The sequence below is a fragment of the Caloenas nicobarica genome, chromosome 24 (assembly GCF_036013445.1).
Source record: "Caloenas nicobarica isolate bCalNic1 chromosome 24, bCalNic1.hap1, whole genome shotgun sequence".
Classification (NCBI taxonomy): domain Eukaryota; kingdom Metazoa; phylum Chordata; class Aves; order Columbiformes; family Columbidae; genus Caloenas; species Caloenas nicobarica.
Genome location: NC_088268.1, coordinates 1,492,446 through 1,513,273, shown reverse-complemented (window position 1 = coordinate 1,513,273; position 20,828 = coordinate 1,492,446). Strand labels below are relative to the sequence as shown.

The following is a 20,828-nucleotide window of genomic DNA, read 5'->3' as shown; positions in this document are numbered from 1 at the left end:
GGCTCCCTCATAATCCGAGCGCGGCCGCGCCGGGCCCGCCGAGCCGGGGTCCGTCCTGCCCGTCCTGCCGCTCCCTCCGCCCCGGGCCCGGGCAGCAGCGGCCGGCGGGCCGGGAGCGCCGCCCCTGCCCGCGCACACGGCACCGGCCCCCCCGGCCGCCGCCGCCACCGGCCCCGGCAGCGCCCGCCCCGCTCCGCCCCCGCTGTGTCCCCCCCGCCCCGGCTGCCGCAGCGCCGCTGGCAGCCCCGCGGCATTGCAGAGCCCCGGGATCGCCCGCGCTGACCGGGAGCGGGAGCGGAGCCCCCCGCTGGCATCCCGCCCCGCTAACGGATTTCCCCCGGTGCCACGTCCCGAGCCGGCACCGGAACCTCGCCAGCCCGCACCAGGCTCCCAGGCTGGTACCGGAGCCCCCCGGTACCACAACCCTCCCTGATAACGGAACCCCCCCGGTACCACATCCCTCCCCAGTACCGGAGTCCCCTGGTGCCAAATCCCTCCCCAGTACCGGAGCCCCCCGGTACCACATCCCTCCCCGGTACCGGAGCCCCCCCAGTACCACATCCCTCCCCGGTACTGGAGCCCTCGGTACCACATCCCTCCCGGGTACCACAACCCTCCCTGATAACGGAACCCCCCCGGTACCACATCCCTCCCCAGTACCAGAGCCCCCCCAGTACCACATCCCTCCCCGGTACTGGAGCCCTCGGTACCACATCCCTCCCGGGTACCACAACCCTCCCTGATAACGGAACCCCCCCGGTACCACATCCCTCTCCAGTACCGGAGCCCCCCCAGTACCACGTCCCTCCCCAGTACCGGAGCCCCCCGGTACCACATCCCTCCCCGGTACTGGAGCCCCCCGGTACCACATCCCTCCCTGATAACGGAACCCCCCCGGTACCACATCCCTCCCCGGTACTGGAGCCCCCCGGTACCACATCCGTCCCGGGTACCACAACCCTCCCTGATAACGGAACCCCCCCCGGTACCACATCCCTCCCCGGTACCGGAGCCCCTGGTGCCAAATCCCTCCCCAGTACCAGAACCCCCCCGGTCCCACATCCCTCCCGGGTACCACAACCCTCCCCGATCACGCAGGCCCCCCGGTACCACATCTCTCCCCAGTACTAGAGCCTCGCCAGCCCCCACTGGGCTCACCAGCTGATACTGGACCCCCCACCGGTACCCAGCCCCCCAGCCAGTAAAGGGCCCCAACCCATCAGTACCGGACCCCCCCAACCAGTACGGACCCCCTCAGGACATCCCCACACCAGTACAGACCCCTAGCTGGGACTGGGGTGCTCCAGCCAGCACAGACCCCACCCCGGCCAGTAAAGGGGCCCCACCCACCAGTACCAGACCCCCCCCCTGTCAGTACTGGACCACCCCAACCAGTAGTGGACACCCCCACACCAGTACAGACCCCCAGCTGGGACTGGGGTGCTCCAGCCAGCACCAGCCCCAGCCAGTACAGAACCCCCACCACACCAGTACTGTCACCCCCAGCCCCTACTGAGCCCCCCCCCAGCTGAAACTGAGTCCCAAACTGGTCCCAGAGCCCCAGCCAGTACTAAAGCCCCTCCAGACAGCACTGGAGCTTCCAACTGGTACTGAGGCCCCAACCAGCACCAGAGCCCCCCAGCTGGGACTGAAGCCCCCCAGCCAATACTGAGCCCCCCCAGCTGGTACTTGGTCCCCAGCCAGTGCTGGTGATGGAGCCGGGGTCCCGGGGCAGGGTGCTGGAGCTGGGGGTGCCGCAGCACCTGGGGATGGTCAGTCCTGGACCTGTCACCCGTGGGTGGCTGCTGTCACCGGGGGGGCTGTGCAGTCCCCACCCACAGCCCAGCAGAACCCCCAGGAAGTTCCAGAACCTCTTGGGCTGCCCTGATTTTGGGGGTGCTGCAAGGCCAGTTCCCCACCTGGGGATAACGGACCAGGGTTTAGGGGAAAAAAACTCCAATAAACTGCTGCTGATCTTGTAGCAGGACACAGCTGCGGGATGGGGGGGTGCAGCACCATGGGGGGGGTGACACCCAGCCCCGCACAGCCGGGGGCACCCGTGGGAGGGACCGTCCTGGGGGGCACGGGAGAGGTCTGAGCCCCGAGGTGACAACAGTCCCACCAGCACAGGGGGTACCTGTCCCTCTGCGGCAGAAACGGGGCCAGAGGTGGGATGGGGACGCCCTGGAGACCGCCAGCCCCCACCTCTGCTCCTGGAGCTGCTCAGGGCTGTCCCCAGGGGGTGCTGGGTGTCCCCAGGGGGTACTGGGTGTCTGCATGGGGTGCTTGGTGTCCCCAGGGGGTGCTTGTTGTCCCAGGGGGTGCTGAGTGCCCTCATGGGGCGCTGGGTGTCCCCAGGGGGTGCTTGGTGTCCCCACCAATGGCGATGTGAAACCCCTGCCAGCGTTTGACCAGGGGACAAGGGACACGTCTCGGCCACCACGGTGCCCCAGGGCAGTGGGAGACTTGAGGCACTTGGGTGTCCCCAGCTCACTCCAGATGCCACCACCCCGGGAAGACCCTGGAGCCCCCCAGAAAGGCCAAGCTGGGGGTCCTGCACCCCTCATCCTCCTCCAGGACGACTCATCCCACTTTTAAACCTTTTTGCCCCATTTTGCGTCACCACCCCAGCTCAACTCGTGCTGCCTCAGGTCCGGCTCCAGCCCCTCCCCAGGGCAGCCAGCACCAGGGGGGTCCCCACATTTTTTGGGGGGGCATCACTGCACCCACCTCCTCCTCCCAGCACCTCCCATGGCCGTGATGGACCCAGGGGAAGGATTCCTGGGTGTGCCAGCACCCAACCCCACTCCACAGGACATCAAGGAGCTACACAGACATGCGTCCCCCCTCCCCACGGACCCCCCATCAGCCCCCGCGCCCACTCCCTTCTCTCCACAGGACTCAGCACCCCCTGGTGACAAAAGCCTTTGGGTGCCCAGTGGTAGCTCTACAGCTCAAAGCCACCCGGGGTTGCCTTGCTGGGAAGTTCATTGAGCATTTTCAGCAGTGAGTCGTGGCAACGGGCCCCTCCCCACCAAAACCCACCTTGAACACGATTGTTACCAGCAGCTTTCGTTTGCATCACTTTTGTGCAAAACTGGGGGCCAGCATTCAGGGGTGGGCGGGAAGGCAGGACAGGGATGTGCCCGAGGTGAGGGATCACCGGGGGGGTGCACAAACCCCAGCCCCTCTCCTTTCCTCTCCCAGGCTCTGCTGCTCACCTCGTTATCATCAAGGCTTTGCAGAGCCTTAATGAACCGGCTCCCGCAGCAGCTCCGGGATGGACGGGCAGCAGATCCATCTCAGCCTCGGTGGAGCAGAGGAGCTGCTGGGGGGGTCACGCTCAGGCTGGGGGTCACATCCACCCCCCAGCATCGCCCACGCACGGGGGCTGACACACACGTGTGTGTGGGGGGAAGCGTCTCCCACGCAGGTTTTGTCACAGCCGCAGGGGAGCAGGCTCTGGGAAACGCCGATTGTCTCCTTGGCCGCGCTGCAGCGGTTCCAGGGCCCCCATCGGCCCCACATCCCCTCCTGCAGAGCACGGTAGCGCCCAAAGCCCTGACCTCTGCCCTCAGGCCTTCGTCTGCCTTCAGTAATTAGCCCAAACGCAGCAAACGAGGTGAGGAGCGTGCGGCACCGAGCACAGCTCGGCCGAGCCAGCTGCTGCTCTGCAGGGGCACCAGCCCCTCCCCACGGTCCCTGGACGGTGGTGACAAAGGGGACGGGGGCTCCACAGGACGGGTCTACACTCAGTGACGGTGAGTGTATCTGACCCAAGGTCTGAACGGTCCCTGAGGGTCCACAAGGCAGCTCACGCAGGCCCCAAGAGCAGGGACACCTATGACAATCGGATATTAGAAAATATCCAATATCAGATTGGATATTAGGAAAAAATTCTTCCTGGAAAGGGCTGTGGGGCATTGGAACAGGCTGCCCAGGGCAGTGCTGGAGTCACCATCCCTGGAGGGGTTGGACAGACGGACATGAGGTTCTCAGGGACATGGGGCAGTGCCAGGGGTGGGTTATGGTTGGACTCTTGAGGGCCTCTTCCAACTGAAATGATTGCATTATTCTATGATGTAGGTCACTGACCAACATGAGGAGTGGACAAAGAGCAACCAGGGCCCCCTTTCCCCCCATGGAAGGGCCAAGCTTGGTGAAGGACACCCATCCTCATCCTCAGCTCCTCTCCCAACACCTTCTCTGCTAAGCTCACTGCCCCCTCCCCTGAGCAACGCTGCCATGAGACAACCCAGTCCCTGAGGAGGACAACTGGCCACCTTGAGCCTTGGCCGCATCCACCGTGCTGGCTGGAGTGACGCGTCCCTGGGTCACTCTGTGGCCAGGCCACCCCTCGTGCTGCCCGAGGGACACAGGTTGCTCCCTCCAGCAGACTGAGCGCACCAAGGCATTGGCCAGTTGGTTCACCAAGATATTGTCGAGTTGGTTCACCAAGCGGGTTTCTGCCGCTGCGCCAGGGATTGTCCTCCAGCTGGGACAGCGAGTGGCTACAAGGACATGGCCACAGCAGAGCCCCACACCTGGGGTGGTTCAGCTCCTGATGCAGCTTTGCTCAGCCCTTCAGAACCCGTGTAGCATCTGTGTTTGGTAAAGGCGAGCCAGGGACTGGCTGTTGCTCTGGAGAAACCTCCCAAGTCTCCAGTCCCACCTCTCGCTCACAGCGGGGCTGCCTCATCCAGGTGCTCTGGGCTTCACTTCAAGGTTGTCCTTCGGTCAAGGCTTGAAAATCCCCACGGACAGACAGACCACACTGCCCCGGGTGCCCAGCCCAGGGCTGACCAGTTCCCAGCTTCCTGAGCACATTCCTGGGGCAAACCAGGCATGGGGTGACATTATGTGACCAGAGCCACCAGTGGTGTCCACCATCACCCCCAGACCCTGCCCAGCAAGGTCCAGCCACCACCTCCCCTCTGCTGACTCCAAGTCAGCTGTGCCTGAAGCCACCAGACACACTCTAGCCAGCATACAGCAGAGGGGGATTGCATCTTGCATTTTATTTCAAAAAGTGTATTAAAACCACCCCCCACCCTAAAAACTCAGTACCAGTTACAGACATCTGTAAATCAGAGACATCCAGCAAGACCCCGAACCACATGAAGAACAGAGATCTCAGCCCCATGGCCTCCTCTCCACCGTTTCTTCACCTGCAAGGACTGGGCGAGAGGAGGAACAGACCATGGTCTCAGTTTGGAAGGGCAAAGAGCATATTTCTGCTGAAGGAATAATTCCAGAGATAGAGATTCTGCCGGAGATACTGGAAATGATACTGCCAGAGACTGGAGACACTGGAGATGATGCTGCCAGAGAAAGACCATCTTGTCAGCAGCCCCAGGAGGAGTTACAGGGGGAAGCTCCTGGCTCTAAACGGCACCAGCAGAGAGAAGGGCAGATCCCAGCCCCTACCAGAGCCGAGGACAGTGAAGCCACCACGTCACCCATCGGGTGCCACCACACAGCAGCCCAGGCTGGCGCCCACGGGCCTCATGCGGCTCTCGGCTGGTCCTGGCAGGGAGGATGGGGGTTAAATCCCTTTCCAGGCACTTCACAGCTCCAACCAAGGGCCCCGAGAACAGCCAGGAGGTGGTTTTAACTAGTCCAGCTGCCAAGAAAGGTCTCAAATATGGGGAAAGAGGCTCCCTTGGTCTCCGTGCAGCAGTTCCGGCAGTTCTTGTCCTCTTTGCCTGCCCAGGCAAGCTCCGATTTCTGCTTCAGAACCGAGCAGAGCTGCGACTCGTACCCGCTGTCCCTCACGTTGACATGAGTCCTCTGGAGCAAGTCCCTGTCCACAGGCTGGATCCTGCCGTTCCGGACATGCGTGAGTGTGGAGAGCAGCTGGACATCCCAGTCCGACTCAGAACTGCTGCTGGAGTCGAGATCAGCCCGGGCGTTGCGGGGCAGGAGCCTGGGGCACGGCGCCCGCTCCGCGCTGTGCCCTGCGAGGTCAGGTACTCCGGGTGCTCTTTTTTCTGCTGCTCTGACACAGAGCGAGCAGCAACATCTGCCTTCAGCCACAGGCGGTTTTGGAGAGGGCAGCCGGCCAGTAGGACAGCTGGTCTGGCTCACTGTGCTCCCCGGATCAGGACTATTCTCATTTCTGGGTATGTTTTCATTCTCCCCTCCCAGCTGCTTCCTTTGGGAACTCATGTTTGCTGCGATCCAGCCACGCTTGCTGACAGTGCCCGCTGCAGCGGCAGAACCCGCAGACACGGCTTCCAGGGAGCCCAGCCACGGGGCAGGGTCCTCAGGGCTCCCGCACGGGCTCAGCTCCAAACCCAGGGAGATACGAGCCCCGCTGGAGAGCTCTGTGCTCGGGGACCTGCTGCCAGCCCCCGCAGGGGGCCAGCCGGGCTCAGACGTCTGTCCCACACCCTGTGTGCCCGTCACACCGTCCGCTGGGCTTGGGTGCCGATCTGGATAGAGGCCGCCCCCCAACTCCAGCCTGGGCTTCTTCCCAGCCCGGCTGCTCCACCTGGAGAGCCGGCGTTTCCTGCAGGCGGGCAGGGGTCGGCTGATAGACCCGAGTGTTTGCTGCTTATCAGATTCAGATGAAGAAGCAATTGCCTCCCCAACGATGCGAGTCCCCCAGCCCAGGTCAGGAGCGAAGCCCAGATCTGTGTCCCCCACCGCAGCCTCCTCCGCAGTGCCACAGACCCCCCTGCGCAGCCCCACAGGGCGGCCCCACATCTCCCCTCCCGCACTGGGATTACCGACCCTGTCCCCAGGCAGGTAAGGGCAGCGTCCCTCAGTCTTCAGGCCACAATCATGCTCCGTATCAATAAACAGTTCCACAGCACCGTGCTCAGGCTGCTGCCTTTCCTTTCCCAGCATCTCAATTCCTCCAGTACCTTGTGCCTGAGGCACTAAGTGTTCATCTGTCAGGCAGGACCGTGGCACCCTGAGGAGAACCATCAGTTAGTGTTCGCTCTCTCCAGGCCCAGCAGCACCCTCCCTCCCATGAGATGAAGCGTTTTCTGCAGTACAGGATGTCTTAAGCCCTTGCTCCAGAGGCAGCAAGACATTTTAGAGCTCGGCGAACAGCAACAGCGCTGCTGGCAGAGGAGACGGGCAGCATGAGGGATCTATCAGCAACCCACATTCTGGGCACAGAGCTACAGAGCAGCGGGGTTTGCATCACACACAGGGATGGAAGAGATGGGCCCAGCTGTCCTTTCTAGTTTAACAGGCACAAGGAGTCCATGAGGAGCTCCCTGAAGCAGAGAAGCCACAGAAACTCAAGAACATCTCTCATGGCTCGTCTAAACCTTGCCTGGCAGGTGCAGGGTTGGCCGTGCAGTCAGCTGCAGCCCCTGCTCCCCACCGGCCGGTTCCCTGGCACAGGGAGCGAGTTACAGACCAGCACCACAGCAGCGCGGAGCCGAGGGCCGTGTCCCCGTGAGCGTGCCGGGTAGCCCACGCTGCCTCTCGGCTCCAGGAGTTACCAGATCCGCAGAGACTTACTTGTCCGGCTGCTCCACGAAGCCGTTGGTGAGCTGTGCGATGACACGATCCACAGGGGCGTACTGCGAGTCGTCCAGCGCAAACCGCCTGTGCTGGGGGCTCTGGAGGTGCTGGAAGTGGCAGAGGCTTGTTTAGCAACACTTATCCTTTCACAGGAGGGAAATTGGCAGCAACAGCCACTTCCCACGGCCTAACGGACCAGAGGGCAAACAGCCTCTTCACCAGGTCGAGCCGTTGTTTGGAAGCAGCTTTGGGAAGCGCAGGCACCACTGTTCCCCCGGCTGCTTGCACGAGCGTTCCGTTCCCATAGACACCTGCTGCCGAGGAGCTCGTGTCTCCATCGCACCGCAGCCCACAGCTTCCCACCGTAGACTGAAAACCCAGGCTCCAAATACCGACTGTCTAGTGTCAAAGGTTGAGCTCTGAAAGCCACATTGTTTGACATCTTCCAGGAGATAAAAACCTCTCTTTCCATGTTTTTAAATCAGCCCGTGCCCCCCAGCTGCCATGGAACAGGCTTACGGATCAGGGAACAGGGTGATTCTTGAGGCCCTCTCAGCCCCAAAGATGCATGTCATGCTCCAATCTTCAAAACCATTGTTTGCCCAGCCCAGGAGGGCAGAGCACAGATATACTGCGGTTCTCTACGAGGCTGATCCCACGAGATACCACAAAGGCTGTATCATTGAATCATTAAATAGTTTGTGCTGAAGGGCCCTTCCCAGCTCCCCCAGTGCCCCCCCTGCCATGAGCAGGGACATCTGCACCAGCTCAGGTTGCTCAGAGCCCCGTCCAGCCTGGCCTGGGATGTCTCCAGGGATGGTTCAGCCACCACCTCTCTGGCCAACCTGGGCCAGGCTCTCACCACCCTCAGGGACAACAATTCCTTCCTCATGCCCAGCCTGAGTGTATGTACCAATCTCCCTGCCTTCCAAAAGGGTTTGTACTGATAACGGGCACGACACGATTAATGAAGCCACTGAACAGACCCCATAACTTTTGCAAGGAACCACGTCCCCGTGGAGCCTTTACCTTCTGCAGCTCTTCAAAGGTCTCTTGGCAGCACTCACAAAATCCCCTCTTTTTCTTGGGCACAGTGACCGGTGTGGATCGGGGGCTCTTCTCCCCATCGCTGCGCATCGGACGGCCCTCGGCAGCCCTGCGAGGAACAGAAACATCTTCCCCGCCCGCGCTTGACAGCACCAGCAGGTTCCAGCTGCCCGCATGGCAGCCGTGCTGCCCGGAGCTGCAGCTGCTTAACCCCAAACAGGTTCCTGTCGCCCACATCCAGAGGGTGATTCTCTAGATCTCAGGAACCAGCAAGGGCTGAAGTTCACAGAGGAGTTGGGTTAAAATTTGCACAGAAGGAGCCACAACCTACCTGGCTCTGCAAGAATTCGAGAGGCTTTTTGGAGGCTCGAATGGGCTGGAGCTTTTGGGTGCCTGGAAGTTCAGGTCAGGAAAGGCTTTGAACTGGTGATGGAAGGGTCGGAATTGCCTGAAAGCAGCAGATCAGGGATCAGACAAGCGGCGGCGATGGCGCAGTTAGAGCTGTCCCTCCCTCCGAGGGGCTGAAGATGCCATCTCATTTACGACGGGATGTTGCCCATTGCTGTCCTTTCATTTGGCCGTTCCAGAGATTTCCCAGTTCTCACTGGAATACTAAACCTGACTCCCAGTAACGGCACTGGTGGGGGGATGTTCTGGATGGGGCAGTTTTGCCTGCTCAGCTAAAACCCACCTTTTGCCTCTGAGGCACATGAGCAGCAGCCAGTGCAGTATTTTCAGCACAGGGAGGTTTTGGTTCCCAGACATCTCTCTCTTCACACTTTATTGCATGCAGCATGCAAAAACCTAATATTTGACCCTGCAGCTGCCTTAAACGTTGTCTTCAGGACAATTAATTAGCACTCCGGATACCGTTAGAGTTACAGAGTTCGAAACACCACAGAGATCAGATCCCCTTGTGCTGATGCTGTAATCAAGTTACAAGCCCTGACCTCCTGTGCTTCAGTGTCTCCTCGTTTCAGAGAGCTCAAGGAGATTAAGTGACTCGCCGAGGATCACAAACGGAACCCGAGCAAGAAGCAAACTCTGTTGTCAAGTCTCATTTAGCACCTTTTCCCCGCTGCTGACATACGAGGCCCTGGATTGTTTCTCTAAACTTCGTTTGCCTCCCCCTACGAGAGGGTCAACTTCCCGGTGTGTAAGAGGGTCTGCAGAGAACCCGTCCCCTGCCTCGGGGACAGAACATTCCCTGCAAATAAAACCAGGAAAGGGCTCCCGGGGAGCCCCGGAGGTTTTCAGGTGTCACGTTTAGAAAGATGTAATTTACCTGCTCTGGTCTTCAACCTTCAGAAATGGGGGCTTCAGTTTTCCTGCTGGAAAGAAAGCCGGTTAGCAGCTGCCCTGGCCAAACTCCCGACTTATTCATTGATTCCCCAACAGAACTGGGCTACGGAGCCAAGCTCATCAGGACTTCTGACACCAGTGACTGCCAAGTGATGGCTTAATGCAGCCAAAACAGCTCTTGGGGTCATCTACAACAGTCTTCACCTCTGGAGTATTTAATAGGGTGACCAAACCTTCGATGCAGCCCAAGTGTGACTGTTCCCACCTCTGAGAGAACATCCAGTGAAGCCCCTCACGTCTTCAAGGGCTGCTCAGCCTCATCAGCCCATGGCCTGACCCCAAGCCTCCGGTTCTGACTCGAATCCTACAAAAACTGTCATGCATCCTCAACATAAGCTGCCAAGCACAAGAGATGAGTTTATAAGAAACAAATTGCAGTAGTGCAAGCTCAGAACTCCGGTTTAGTGCTAGAGTTCAGTTAGGTTATGGTTGGACTTGAGGATCCTGAGGCTCTTTACCAACCGAGATGATTCTATGATTCTATGATCCACCTTCCCAACATCTTTTTCTCCATCTACCTTCCCACGAGAGCCCCAAGTTCAGAGCGGCTCGGTCCAGGACAGTCGAGTCTAAGTGGTAAGAGCTGCTGGAAGCAAACCAAGGTGCTGCAGGGCCAAGAACACGCTGAGGAGCAATATCTGGCCTTGGCTTGGTCCCTGAGGAGGACAACCAGCAGCTACGCTTCCTACATAATGTATATTAAGGAATAATGTATATTAAGGCATAATGTACATTAAGGGAGAGGGGAAAGGCTCCGCAGCACTTTCAGGGAAAGGTTTTTGAAGCCAGGCTGGGAGAAGGGGCTCCCAGGTCCCTCCTGTCTCGCACGTACGTTCAACCGGCAAGCGATAACGTTACACTCAGGCTGGAAATCTGAGCACGGGTCTGGTTAAGAAACAAATAACCACCAAGGTATTCCCACAGGGTGTCTGCCTGACCCCGAAACCAAACCTCTCCTGCTCCCCTGCTGCCTCTGAAGGGTGAGGCGCTTTGTTTTCTCGTGATCCTGGCACTCACTGCTATTTTCTCCAAAGAAATTTCAACCTCATTCTCCTGAGAGGCTGAGCCCACCTGTCCTCAGCCGCTCATTCCTTGAGCCGCATCCTGAGCTTGCATCAAATGTGCTGTTATGGCACTGAAGTAGCTATTTAAGTGCAAGATCAATTTTTTCCACGTAAACGCTGCCAAATGCTCAGCGCTTCCGAAAGTCGGGCCACGTTTAGGGCCCAGATAAAGCTCAGGTCCTGAGCTCTCCCGGCAGCTCTGAGCGGTGACAAATGGCTCAGCTGTCACCACGAGTCCCCAGGCAGGGTTCAGAGTGTGCCACAAGGAAGAGCTCTGAGCTCACAGCAAACAATCTGCCTTATCCGACAGATTTCCCAGCCTTTTTTTTTAAACCACCTTCCCCCCCAAAACTGGAAAATAATCTTCCAAGTATCACACCCAGAATCCAGGTTGGAATCTGCTCTAAGATACGACTGAGCATTCACAATGTGACGAGCAAAGTCACACAAGTCACAAATAATGAACTTACGTCACCGGTGCCAATCTCAGAACCACAATTGGCTCTTGTCTAATTGCGGATGAGAACCTGTTTTCTTTTCCCCCCTGCTCCCTCCTCCTTTGGAAGCGTTATCCCTGGATGGGTGTCTCAGCAGCACAGAAGTGAGTGGGCTGGGAGGAACACGCTCTCCTCTGTAGGATGCATTATTCTGCAGAACTTCGCCCGAGCCAGCAGCACAGCTCTCGGGTGCCTTGTGATTCCACGCTGCAAATGGCTCAGGGGATTTTTAAAACCGCTGCCCGAAATCAAAGGCAGAACATCCCCAGCTGCAGCTGGACTCAGATGAGGAGTTACAAACCCATCCAAGAGAAACCGCCCTGACATTTGGCATGTTTTGGATTGTTGGAGCTTCAGATGGATTTTCAAATTCTAAACACGGCTTCTTCAAGCAGCTCCGCGGCCGAGCGTAAATAGGAGCACAACTTCAGGCCTACCTTTGTGAACTTTTGATCCGGATTCAGGGCACTTTGCCTAAAGAAAAAGTGACAAATTTAGTACGGGAGCCAGCCCAGGCAGAACTGTAATTACTGATCCCAGAGCAGCAAAGCGAGATTGCAGTAGTCTCACCCACCACTTCTACCTCAGAGACTGTATCACCTCCTCCTGATATTTGTCTCCCAAGTTACCTCGAGTTAGTTTAAATATGATTTACAGGCTCCACTCTCTGATCTTACGCCCTGTCTGCTCCCTGACCCCTCCAATGCATTAAAAATACTTCAGAAAACCAGTGTACTAACCACGTATGATCTTTGTTTTACCCTGAGCCCCTCACAAGCCCAATTCAGTATTAGTTGTGCTACAGAGGATGTCGATAACATCCTGCCTCACTCTCATTGGTTTTACCCCCTCTTTGTAAAAAGGAAAAACTCTGAATGTGGTCATCTCCATCAATAAGCAGAGGCACCAGGTTGCCCAGTGTGGGATGAAAACCCAGGAGATTGCCCCGTTAGCACCAGAGGAGCTGGAAGGATCAAGCAGAGCTACCGAGGGATCCTGAGCACTTCAAACTGGCCCGAGTTAAGACAGTTACCTCCATCTTCTGGCACCGTTTCCTCGCTCCCGAGATGGCACGCAGCAGCTGTCGAGTGTATGACAACATTTCTGTGCAGGTGGGATGTCAAAGAGCCAAAGCTCAACGAGAGAATCACAGAATCCCAGAATGTCAGGGGTTGGAAGGGACCTCGAAAGCTCATCCAGCCCAACCCCCCCGCCGGAGCAGGAACACCCAGATGAGGTTACACAGGAAGGTGTCCAGGCGGGTTGCAATGTCTGCAGAGAAGGAGACTCCACAACCTCCCTGGGCAGCCTGGGCCAGGCTCCGGCACCCTCACCAGGAAGAAGTTTCTTCTCATATTTAAGTGGAACCTCCTGTGCTCCAGTTTGCACCCATTGCCCCTTGTCCTATCACTGGTTGTCACCCAGAAGAGCCTGGCTCCATCCTCCTGACACTCCCCCTTTCCATATTGATCCCCATGAATGAGTCACCCCTCAGTCTCCTCTTCTCCAGCTCCAGAGCCCCAGCTCCTCAGCCTTTCCTCACACGGGAGATGCTCCACTCCCTCCAGCATCTTCGTGGCTGCGCTGGACTCTCTCCAGCAGTTCCCTGTCCTGCTGGACCTGAGGGGCCCAGAACTGGACACAATATTCCAGATGAGGTCTCACCAGGGCAGAGCAGAGGGGCAGGAGAACCTCTCTGACCTACTGACCACCCCCTTCTAATCCCCCCAGGTCCCATTGCCCTTCCTGGCCACAAGGGCCCAGTGCTGGCTCATGGTCACCCTGCTGTCCCCAGCACCCCCAGCTCCCTTTCCCCTACACTGCTCTCCAACAGCTTGTTCCCCAACCTATACTAGAACCTGGGGTTGTTCCTGCCCAGATACAACACTCTACACTTGCCCTTGTTCTATTTCATTAAATTTCTCCCCACCCAACTCTCCAGCCTGTCCAGGTCTCTGGATGGCAGCACAGCCTTCCAGTGTCAGCCACTCCTCCCAGCTTGGTGTCATCAGCAAACCTGCTGACAGTCACTCTAGAAGGTGAAGGTGAGATGTTCCCCTCTGCCGGCCGCAGCACAAGGGTCACTCCCCAGTGGCACCAGGGACAAGCATGGAACACCTGAGCATCAGCCCCACGCAGCCAATTTGCCCAGAAAGCACCCAAAAAGAGAGGGCTGTGAGGGACAGCACCTGCTTTGCTCTTTAGCAGAGCTGGAGGCTAGTTTTAAGCCTCTGCAGAAACAAGACGCTGTCAGGAACCCTGCAGCACGCAGAGCAGCCCCTGGCAGTGGAACACCCCAACAGAATTGCAGCCCTGCTGTGGATCAGCGGCATCGGCTGCTCCAAAACGGGCACCTGCAGCCGCTGCCTCCATCCTGCTGCCAGACGGGCTCGGCCACGGCTCTATGTCACTGTCATCGGGCACTCGGGAGCCTTTTACTCCAGACTTATTATTAGAATCAGAGTTTCACCATCTGTCTTTCCTGTCACCCCCTCCCCATCCATCACCGAGACGGGAAGCGCCTTCCAGCACAGATCCTCAAACATCAGCGCTTCCTAATTAAAAATGACCAAATCCTGCTATTAGCATGATCTGTACTTCCAGGTCAACTAGTAAAAATGGTCTTTTTGGAACAAATTAATGCACTGACCAACCTATTAACATTTCCTAATAATACAGCTTCAGTATGTTACAACGTGCTCAGTGTTTCCTGCTGCAAATGTGGCAGTAGCATGTTTCTTAGGGACATGGTTTAGTGCTAAATTAGGTTATGGTTGGACTCGATGATCCTGAGGGCCTATTCCAACCAAAATGGCTCTATGATTCTAGACATACAGGTTCTTCTGGCTTCTGAAGGGCAGACCTCACTTGCTGTGGCCAGCACAGCATCCGTCAAGTTCAAGGCATCACTTTAAATATCTTCCTTCTCTTGCACCATCCCTTCTGCTCCACCCGTCTCAGAAATCCCTAATTCCCAGCAGCCCCATCCCAGCGTCCGGAGAAGGATACCGTCCACGTGCAGGATCTGGACGCCCCACAGGCGAGCGCTGGCGAGGATGCTGCTGCCGCCGCAGGCGTCCTGTAAGAACAGAGAGGTTTGGCACGGCCCGGCTCGGAGCAGAGGCGGCTGCGCCAGCACATGCTGCTCTAAACCTACTTCAGAGAGATTCTCCTGTTGCCCAACTGACAGACGGTTGTGTAGCTGTTATTAAAATCAGGGCACAGCCAAAAAGGTTCGAACTCATGTTTTATCTACTCCAAATTAACAGCAGCATCTAGGTCAAATTTTCAATCCCTGCTATCGCATGAACTTCTAAGTGAGCACTGAGATTCTTTTGGCCACTTGTGATATCAGTGAAAGGACTCCAGGGGAGCCTTTTGAGCCAGCTACGTGGCTTTATTTCTTTCTAGGCTAAAAATTCATCTAACAATGGGTCTTACATTAATAATCCTCTTGTGTGGAGGACCCAGATCACTGGGGACAGGCCTTAGAAGAACTAGCAGGGAGAGATGACATGGCTCCATGAAGAGCAGGAAAATATTCTGCAGGGCTATAAGCAACTGCTTCACACCTTCACCAGCCCCAAAATCTGCTCCCTTCAGCAGGCAGGGGCTCTGGAGAAGCGCTTGGCGCTAGCTCTGCACTGCTCAGCAGTGCTCTGAACATCTCCTGCTAGAGAAACGCCCATCCACACACTGCTCACCTGGTTCTTCATGGCCTTCTGCAGCAGTTCCTTCCCCCTGCTGATCAGAGCCTGCAGAGAAAGAAGCCAAGTCAGTCCGACATTAAAACAAAGAGCTGCCAGGCAGTGGCAAACTAAGGACAGCACGGCTGCCCGGGAAGCGATTTCCAGCAATATATGTTCTGCTGGGGCGGGGAGCCCGGCCAAGGCTTCATCTCAGCCAGCACAACTGAGCATTTCCAGGGAACGCAAACCGCAGAGGCGCCCGGCAGGTCTACACTAAGTGGCTGTTCAGCCAAGGCTCAGCTTTTCTTGAACAGCAGCAAATTCTCCAGGGCGAGCCAAAAGAAAGCAGCAGCTTTGTGGGAAGCTCTGCTGCCACATCCCGGCAGGCTGCGAGGTCACCAACGTCCTCACCAGCCACTCCTGGGAACTGAGGCTTATTTGCAAGCCAGTGATTTTGGCAAATAGGTTACACTAGACCTAGAGAAACCCTTCTTGCCAGCTGACCTTCTAGGTCTCCTCCACAGTTGCCCTGGCCTTGCCCCACCTGTATCTGGGAGCACACACCCCGAGCCTGCAATGCTTTTTTCTTGTCTGTGTTTCTCTGGATTTTCTAGACACATCTGTGCATCAGAAAGCAGCCAAGCCCTCGGCTTGCCATGTGAGTGGATATCCTTGGTTACAGCTCAGAGCTGTGACACACACATTTGTGCAGACAATGATGCGCAGACACATGGAACGCGGGTGCGAATATGAACAGCCAGACCAGAGGGGAAAAAAAAAACCCCAACCAAACAGAAAACCACCCAAGATATTTCCTCAGAGCAGGAACAACTTCACCTTCCAACACTGGTCTCACATTCTACTCTACTCTTCAATTCTTACAAATATCTCAGGGTGGGTGTCAGAGGATGGACCAGACTCTGTTCAGTGGTGCCCAACGCCAGGGTGAGGGGCAACGGGCACAGACAAACACAGGAGGCTCCATTGGAACATGAGGAGAAACTTCTTCCCTTTGCGGTGCCAGAGCCTGGACCAGGCTGCCCAGAGCGGGTGTGGAGTCTCCTTCTCTGAGACATTCAAACCCGCCTGGCCCGACCTGTGTGACCTGCTGTGGTGACCCTGTGTGAGCAGGGCTGGGCTGGGGATCTGCAGAGGTCCTGCAACCCAGCCAGCCTGGGGTTCTGTAATAGGTCCCTTGGGCCAAACTTTGAGGTGGCCTAAACCTTTATAGCTCTTACGGTATCTGGTGGTTTCTGCTGAGGTCTGGAATGGTTCACTTTGGAGGTAGAAGGTGTTGGTCTCCTGGTTTTTGTGTCTTCTGAAGTTACGTTGCTCTGCTTTTCAGTCTGAGTCCCAGCTTTGTCTCGTTTCGCTTCTTTGTTGCTGGAAACCACATAGCTGACTTCTTTGCTTAGGAAGCTTTCGGTCACCTGCAGCAAGAGACAGAACAGAGCAGCTGTGAAAATGTCCAGCTCTGAGCTGAGTCACAGCAGCATTTTGGTTGGAAATGACCTTTAAGAACATCAGGTCCAACCGTTGCCCCACTCCTGGCACTGCTCCATGTCCTGAGAACCTCATCTCCATCTGTCTGACCCCTCCAGGGATGGTGACTCCAGCACTGCCCTGGGCAGCCTGTTCCAATGCCCCACAGCCCTTTGGGGAAGAAATTGTTCCCCAGATCCAACCTCAACCTCCCCTGGCACAACTTGAGGCCGTTTCCTCTGGTCCTGGTGCTTGTTCCTGGGGAGCAGAGCCCGACCCCCCTGGCTCCAAGCTCCTTTCAGGCAGGTCAGAGATCAGAAGGTCTCCCCTCAGCTCCTGTTCTCCAGCTGAACCCCCAGCTCCCTCAGCCGCTCCCATCACACTTGTGCTCCAGCCCCTCCAGCTCCGTTCCCTTCTCTCAACTCGCTCCAGCACCTCAAGGCCTTTCTTGGCGTGAGGGGCCCAAAACTGCCCCCGGGATTTGACAAGAACTACGGCCTTTTGCTGAACCCCATCACCTCCACACGTAGTTCCTTCTTCCATCCCTCACTGCTCTCTCCCAGAAGGAAAACAGATCCTACGACATGCAGAGCACACGCCTTAGAGATAAACTGCAAATAATCATCAGAACCTCCAGATCGAGCCTTCTATGGTGCTGCCTACCATTACCTACTCCTCCAGCAATGGCTTCAGAAAAAAGGCGATAGCTGAGAAAGGGGCCCTGGACATCATGCAGTGTGGAGGAGTTCTGTGCTCAGGAGAACAGAACACAGTTCAGCAAAATGAAGTAGAAAGTGAACAGCTGGGACAAGCAGCAATGGGGCAGCAACACGCCAGTACGGAGTCCACAGGAAGACAAAGCTCTGAGGCATCTGAAATCACAGCCACTGAACAAGCCGGTTCTGCTGAATCCCTGTGGATCAAACTCCCAGAGCTGCCCGTGCCGGTGACCTGTGCACCGGGGCTGCAGGCACAGGAGAGAGTGAATCGACATCTCCCTGTCCAAATAACACTCTGGGATGTCACCAGCTCTACATCAAGGCCAAGTTCAGGATACCACGTGCAATTCTAAGGCCATAAGACACCCTTAACTTGCTCCTGAACAGCACACAGCACCTGGTTGGGTATTACTAGTGCAGAGCTGTTCCACAGAAGGTGCCCATGGTGCAGCTCAAGTCAGTATCTCCACAGGAGCAAGAGGAATGAGAGTTCCATACTCTGTGGACCATAGTTCAGAGAGGGAAGTGACACGAGATGATGCTTGATACAAAACTAGAGGGACAGTCAAAAGCTAAAATTATTTCCAAGTAACATGGCAGCTATGTAGAGAAATAACTGACCTCTGGGAGCATGCGGTGCCCAGAGCTGAAGATGTGCAGCTAAAGAGCTGCCACCAGGAGTGTCCCCAAGTGCTGATGGCACATCCACGGACGACAGAAAGAATCAGCAAGTTCAGCTGGAAGGTGCAATTAAACAAAGGGAAAAAAAGCACAAGTCAGCTTCCCCACGTCTGTAGAGCCAACACAGGATCCTGGAGCAGAGATCCAGCAGCAACGAGAAACACATGAGTGTTTTACACCCACGTGTAGCACTGAAGGATTTAAGGAAGTTTTGGAGTACACGTGAGATGATCCACCTCAGAGAATAAACAGAAAACAAGAGCAACAACTACTAGGAGCAAACTGTACTTAATAGTCATAAGGAAACTGAAAGGTGAAGCAGATGAAGAGCAGCTGCTGGGTGCAGCCCCCGTCCTCCGTCCCAGCCCGGGTGACTGAGGTGATGATACCTCTTGAAGGGCTTTGGGAGAGGACAGAAGGACTTGGTGAGCAATGGCAGCACCAAGGAAATGGGGAGAGGCCACGAAAGACGCCACACAGATCCACCCAAACAGCAGCTGCCCAGGGGAAGGGTCCAGGTGGTTCTTCTGAGAAAGCCCTGAGAAAAGCACAAGGTGACGTGACAGAGACTTGGCTGCTGTTCCCCTGCTTTAGTGACGTTGAATTCCAGGAGATGTTCAGGAATCCCACAACTTCCCCAAAGAATGAACCTGCCACAGGCTGTCGTGAGGGATAAGGGGGAACCAGGCAGCCAGTTACCACCAGTCAACCAGTTACCGCTGACCGGAAGATGCTCCCATCACCAGGTAACCAGTTAGTAACTCCCAGCACGCGCTCCCATCACCATACAACCAGTTACCACTGCCTGGGAGGTGTCTCCATGTCCAGACAACCAGTTGCCACCACCCCCAAGATCCTCCCATAGCTGGGCAACCAGTTGCCATCACCTGGAAGATGCTCCCATCACCAGGTAACCAGTTAGTACCCACCAGCAGGTGTTCTCCTCACCAGACAACCAGTTACAGCTGCCCAGGAGGTGTCTCCATGTCCAAGCAACCAGTTGCCCCTGACTGGAACATGCTCCCCGGACCAAACAACCAGTCACCATCACCTGAAAGGTGCTGCCATAGCTGGGCAACCGGTTACCTCTGCCTGGAAGACGTTCCCATCACCAGGTAACCGGTTAGCACCTCCCAGCAGGTGCTCCCACCACCGTACAACCAGTTACTGCTGCCCGGGAGGTGCCTCAATGTCCAAGCAACCAGTCACCATCACCTGAAAGGCGCTTCCCGTGGCCGGACAACCAGTTACGGCTGCCTGGGAAACGCTCCCACCACCAGGTAACCAGTCAGTACCCACCAGCAGCCACCCCCACCACCAGACAACCAGTTACCAGCGCCCAGGAGGTGCCTCAGTGTCCAAGCACCCAGTTGCCATCTACTGGAAGGGGCTCCCAGGACCAAGCAACCAGTTACCCCTGACTGGAACGTGCTCCCATTGCCAGGGAACCGGTTGCCATCAACTGGGAGGTGCCCCCGTGTCCAGAAAAGCAGTTACCCCAACTGGAAGGGGCTACCGGGCCCAAACAACCAGCTGCCACCAGCCGGGCCAGGCCCAGCGGCCGCCCGGGCGGGCGGGAGGGGGCGGCGGGGGTCACAGGCCGCACCGGGGACGGGGCGGGGGACAAAGGGGCAGCTGCATCCGCCAGGCCCAGCGGGGACGTGGAGATCACGTTACGACGTCAAATCAACATCGGAAGGAACCGAGAAATAAAGAAATCATGGGGAAAAAAAAAAAAAAAAGAGAGAGGAGACGGAGAAACGGAGTGAGGGGAGAAGCGCGGGGGCCTCGGCCCTCGGGAGCCCCGGGTTCGGGGAGGCCCCGGTGCCGCTCACCCCGCCGAGCCGCCCGATCGCCTCCGCCAGCTCCCGCGCGCTCCGCCCGGCCGGCAGGTCCAGGTAGAACGACTTTCCCCGGAGCGGCCGGGGGGCGGCGGGGCCCGGAGCCGCCATGGCCGAGCGCGGGAGGAGCCGCCGCCGTTTGAACGGGCGCCCGCCCCGCCCCGAGCGGCGCCGCGACGGCGGCCGCGCAGGGACACGCCGGGACGCGCGAAGGCGGCACAGCGCGCTGGGCGCTGCCGGGCGCGGGCGGGCGGGCCCGATGTGTGGGGAGAGACAGGGGCAAGTGCCGGCTGCTGCACCTGGGTCACAACAACCCCGTGAACGGTGCAGGCTCGGGGAGGAGCGGCTGGAAAGTGCCTGGGGGTGTTGGTGACAGCGGCTGAACATGAGCCAGCGTGTGCCCAGGGGGCCAAGAGGCCACAGGATCCTGGCTGGTGCCAGCACTGGTGTGGCCAGCAGGCCCAGGGCAGTGACCGGCCTGTGCTGGGCTCTGGGGAGGCCAAACCGCGAATCCTGGGGGCAGTTCTGGGCCCCTCACGCCAAGAAAGGCCTTGAGGTGCTGGAGCGAGTTGAGAGAAGGGAACGGAGCTGGTGAGGGGCTGGAGCACAAGTGTGATGGGAGCGGCTGAGGGAGCTGGGGGTTCAGCTGGAGAACAGGAGCTGAGGGGAGACCTTCTGATCTCTGACCTGCCTGAAAGGAGCTTGGAGCCAGGGGGGGTCGGGCTCTGCTCCCCAGGAACAAGCGCCAGGACCAGAGGAAACGGCCTCAAGTTGCGCCAGGGGAGGTTGAGGTTGGATCTGGGGAACAATTTCTTCCCCAAAGGGCTGTGGGGCATTGGAACAGGCTGCCCAGGGCAGTGCTGGAGTCACCATCCCTGGAGGGGTTGGACAGACGGACATGAGGTTCTCAGGACATGGGGCAGTGCCAGGGGTGGGGAACGGTTGGACTCGATGATCTTGA

The 20,828-nt window shown here is 57.6% G+C and overlaps 1 protein-coding gene across 1 annotated transcript; it reads right to left on the bottom strand.

Annotated features, from left to right (window-relative positions):
* Positions 1-5,035: 5,035 nt before the first annotated feature.
* Positions 5,036-19,997, bottom strand: DBF4B (DBF4B-CDC7 kinase regulatory subunit). Its single transcript, XM_065651196.1, has 11 exons — positions 19,862-19,997; positions 16,383-16,574; positions 15,160-15,210; positions 14,465-14,534; positions 12,489-12,559; positions 11,893-11,929; positions 9,818-9,860; positions 8,864-8,980; positions 8,515-8,641; positions 7,483-7,592; positions 5,036-6,919 (listed from the first exon to the last, which is right to left on the bottom strand). Exons 1-11 carry the CDS (start codon positions 19,976-19,978, stop codon positions 5,611-5,613), a joined length of 2,244 nt encoding a protein of 747 aa, XP_065507268.1. The 5' UTR covers positions 19,979-19,997; the 3' UTR covers positions 5,036-5,610.
* Positions 19,998-20,828: the final 831 nt, after the last annotated feature.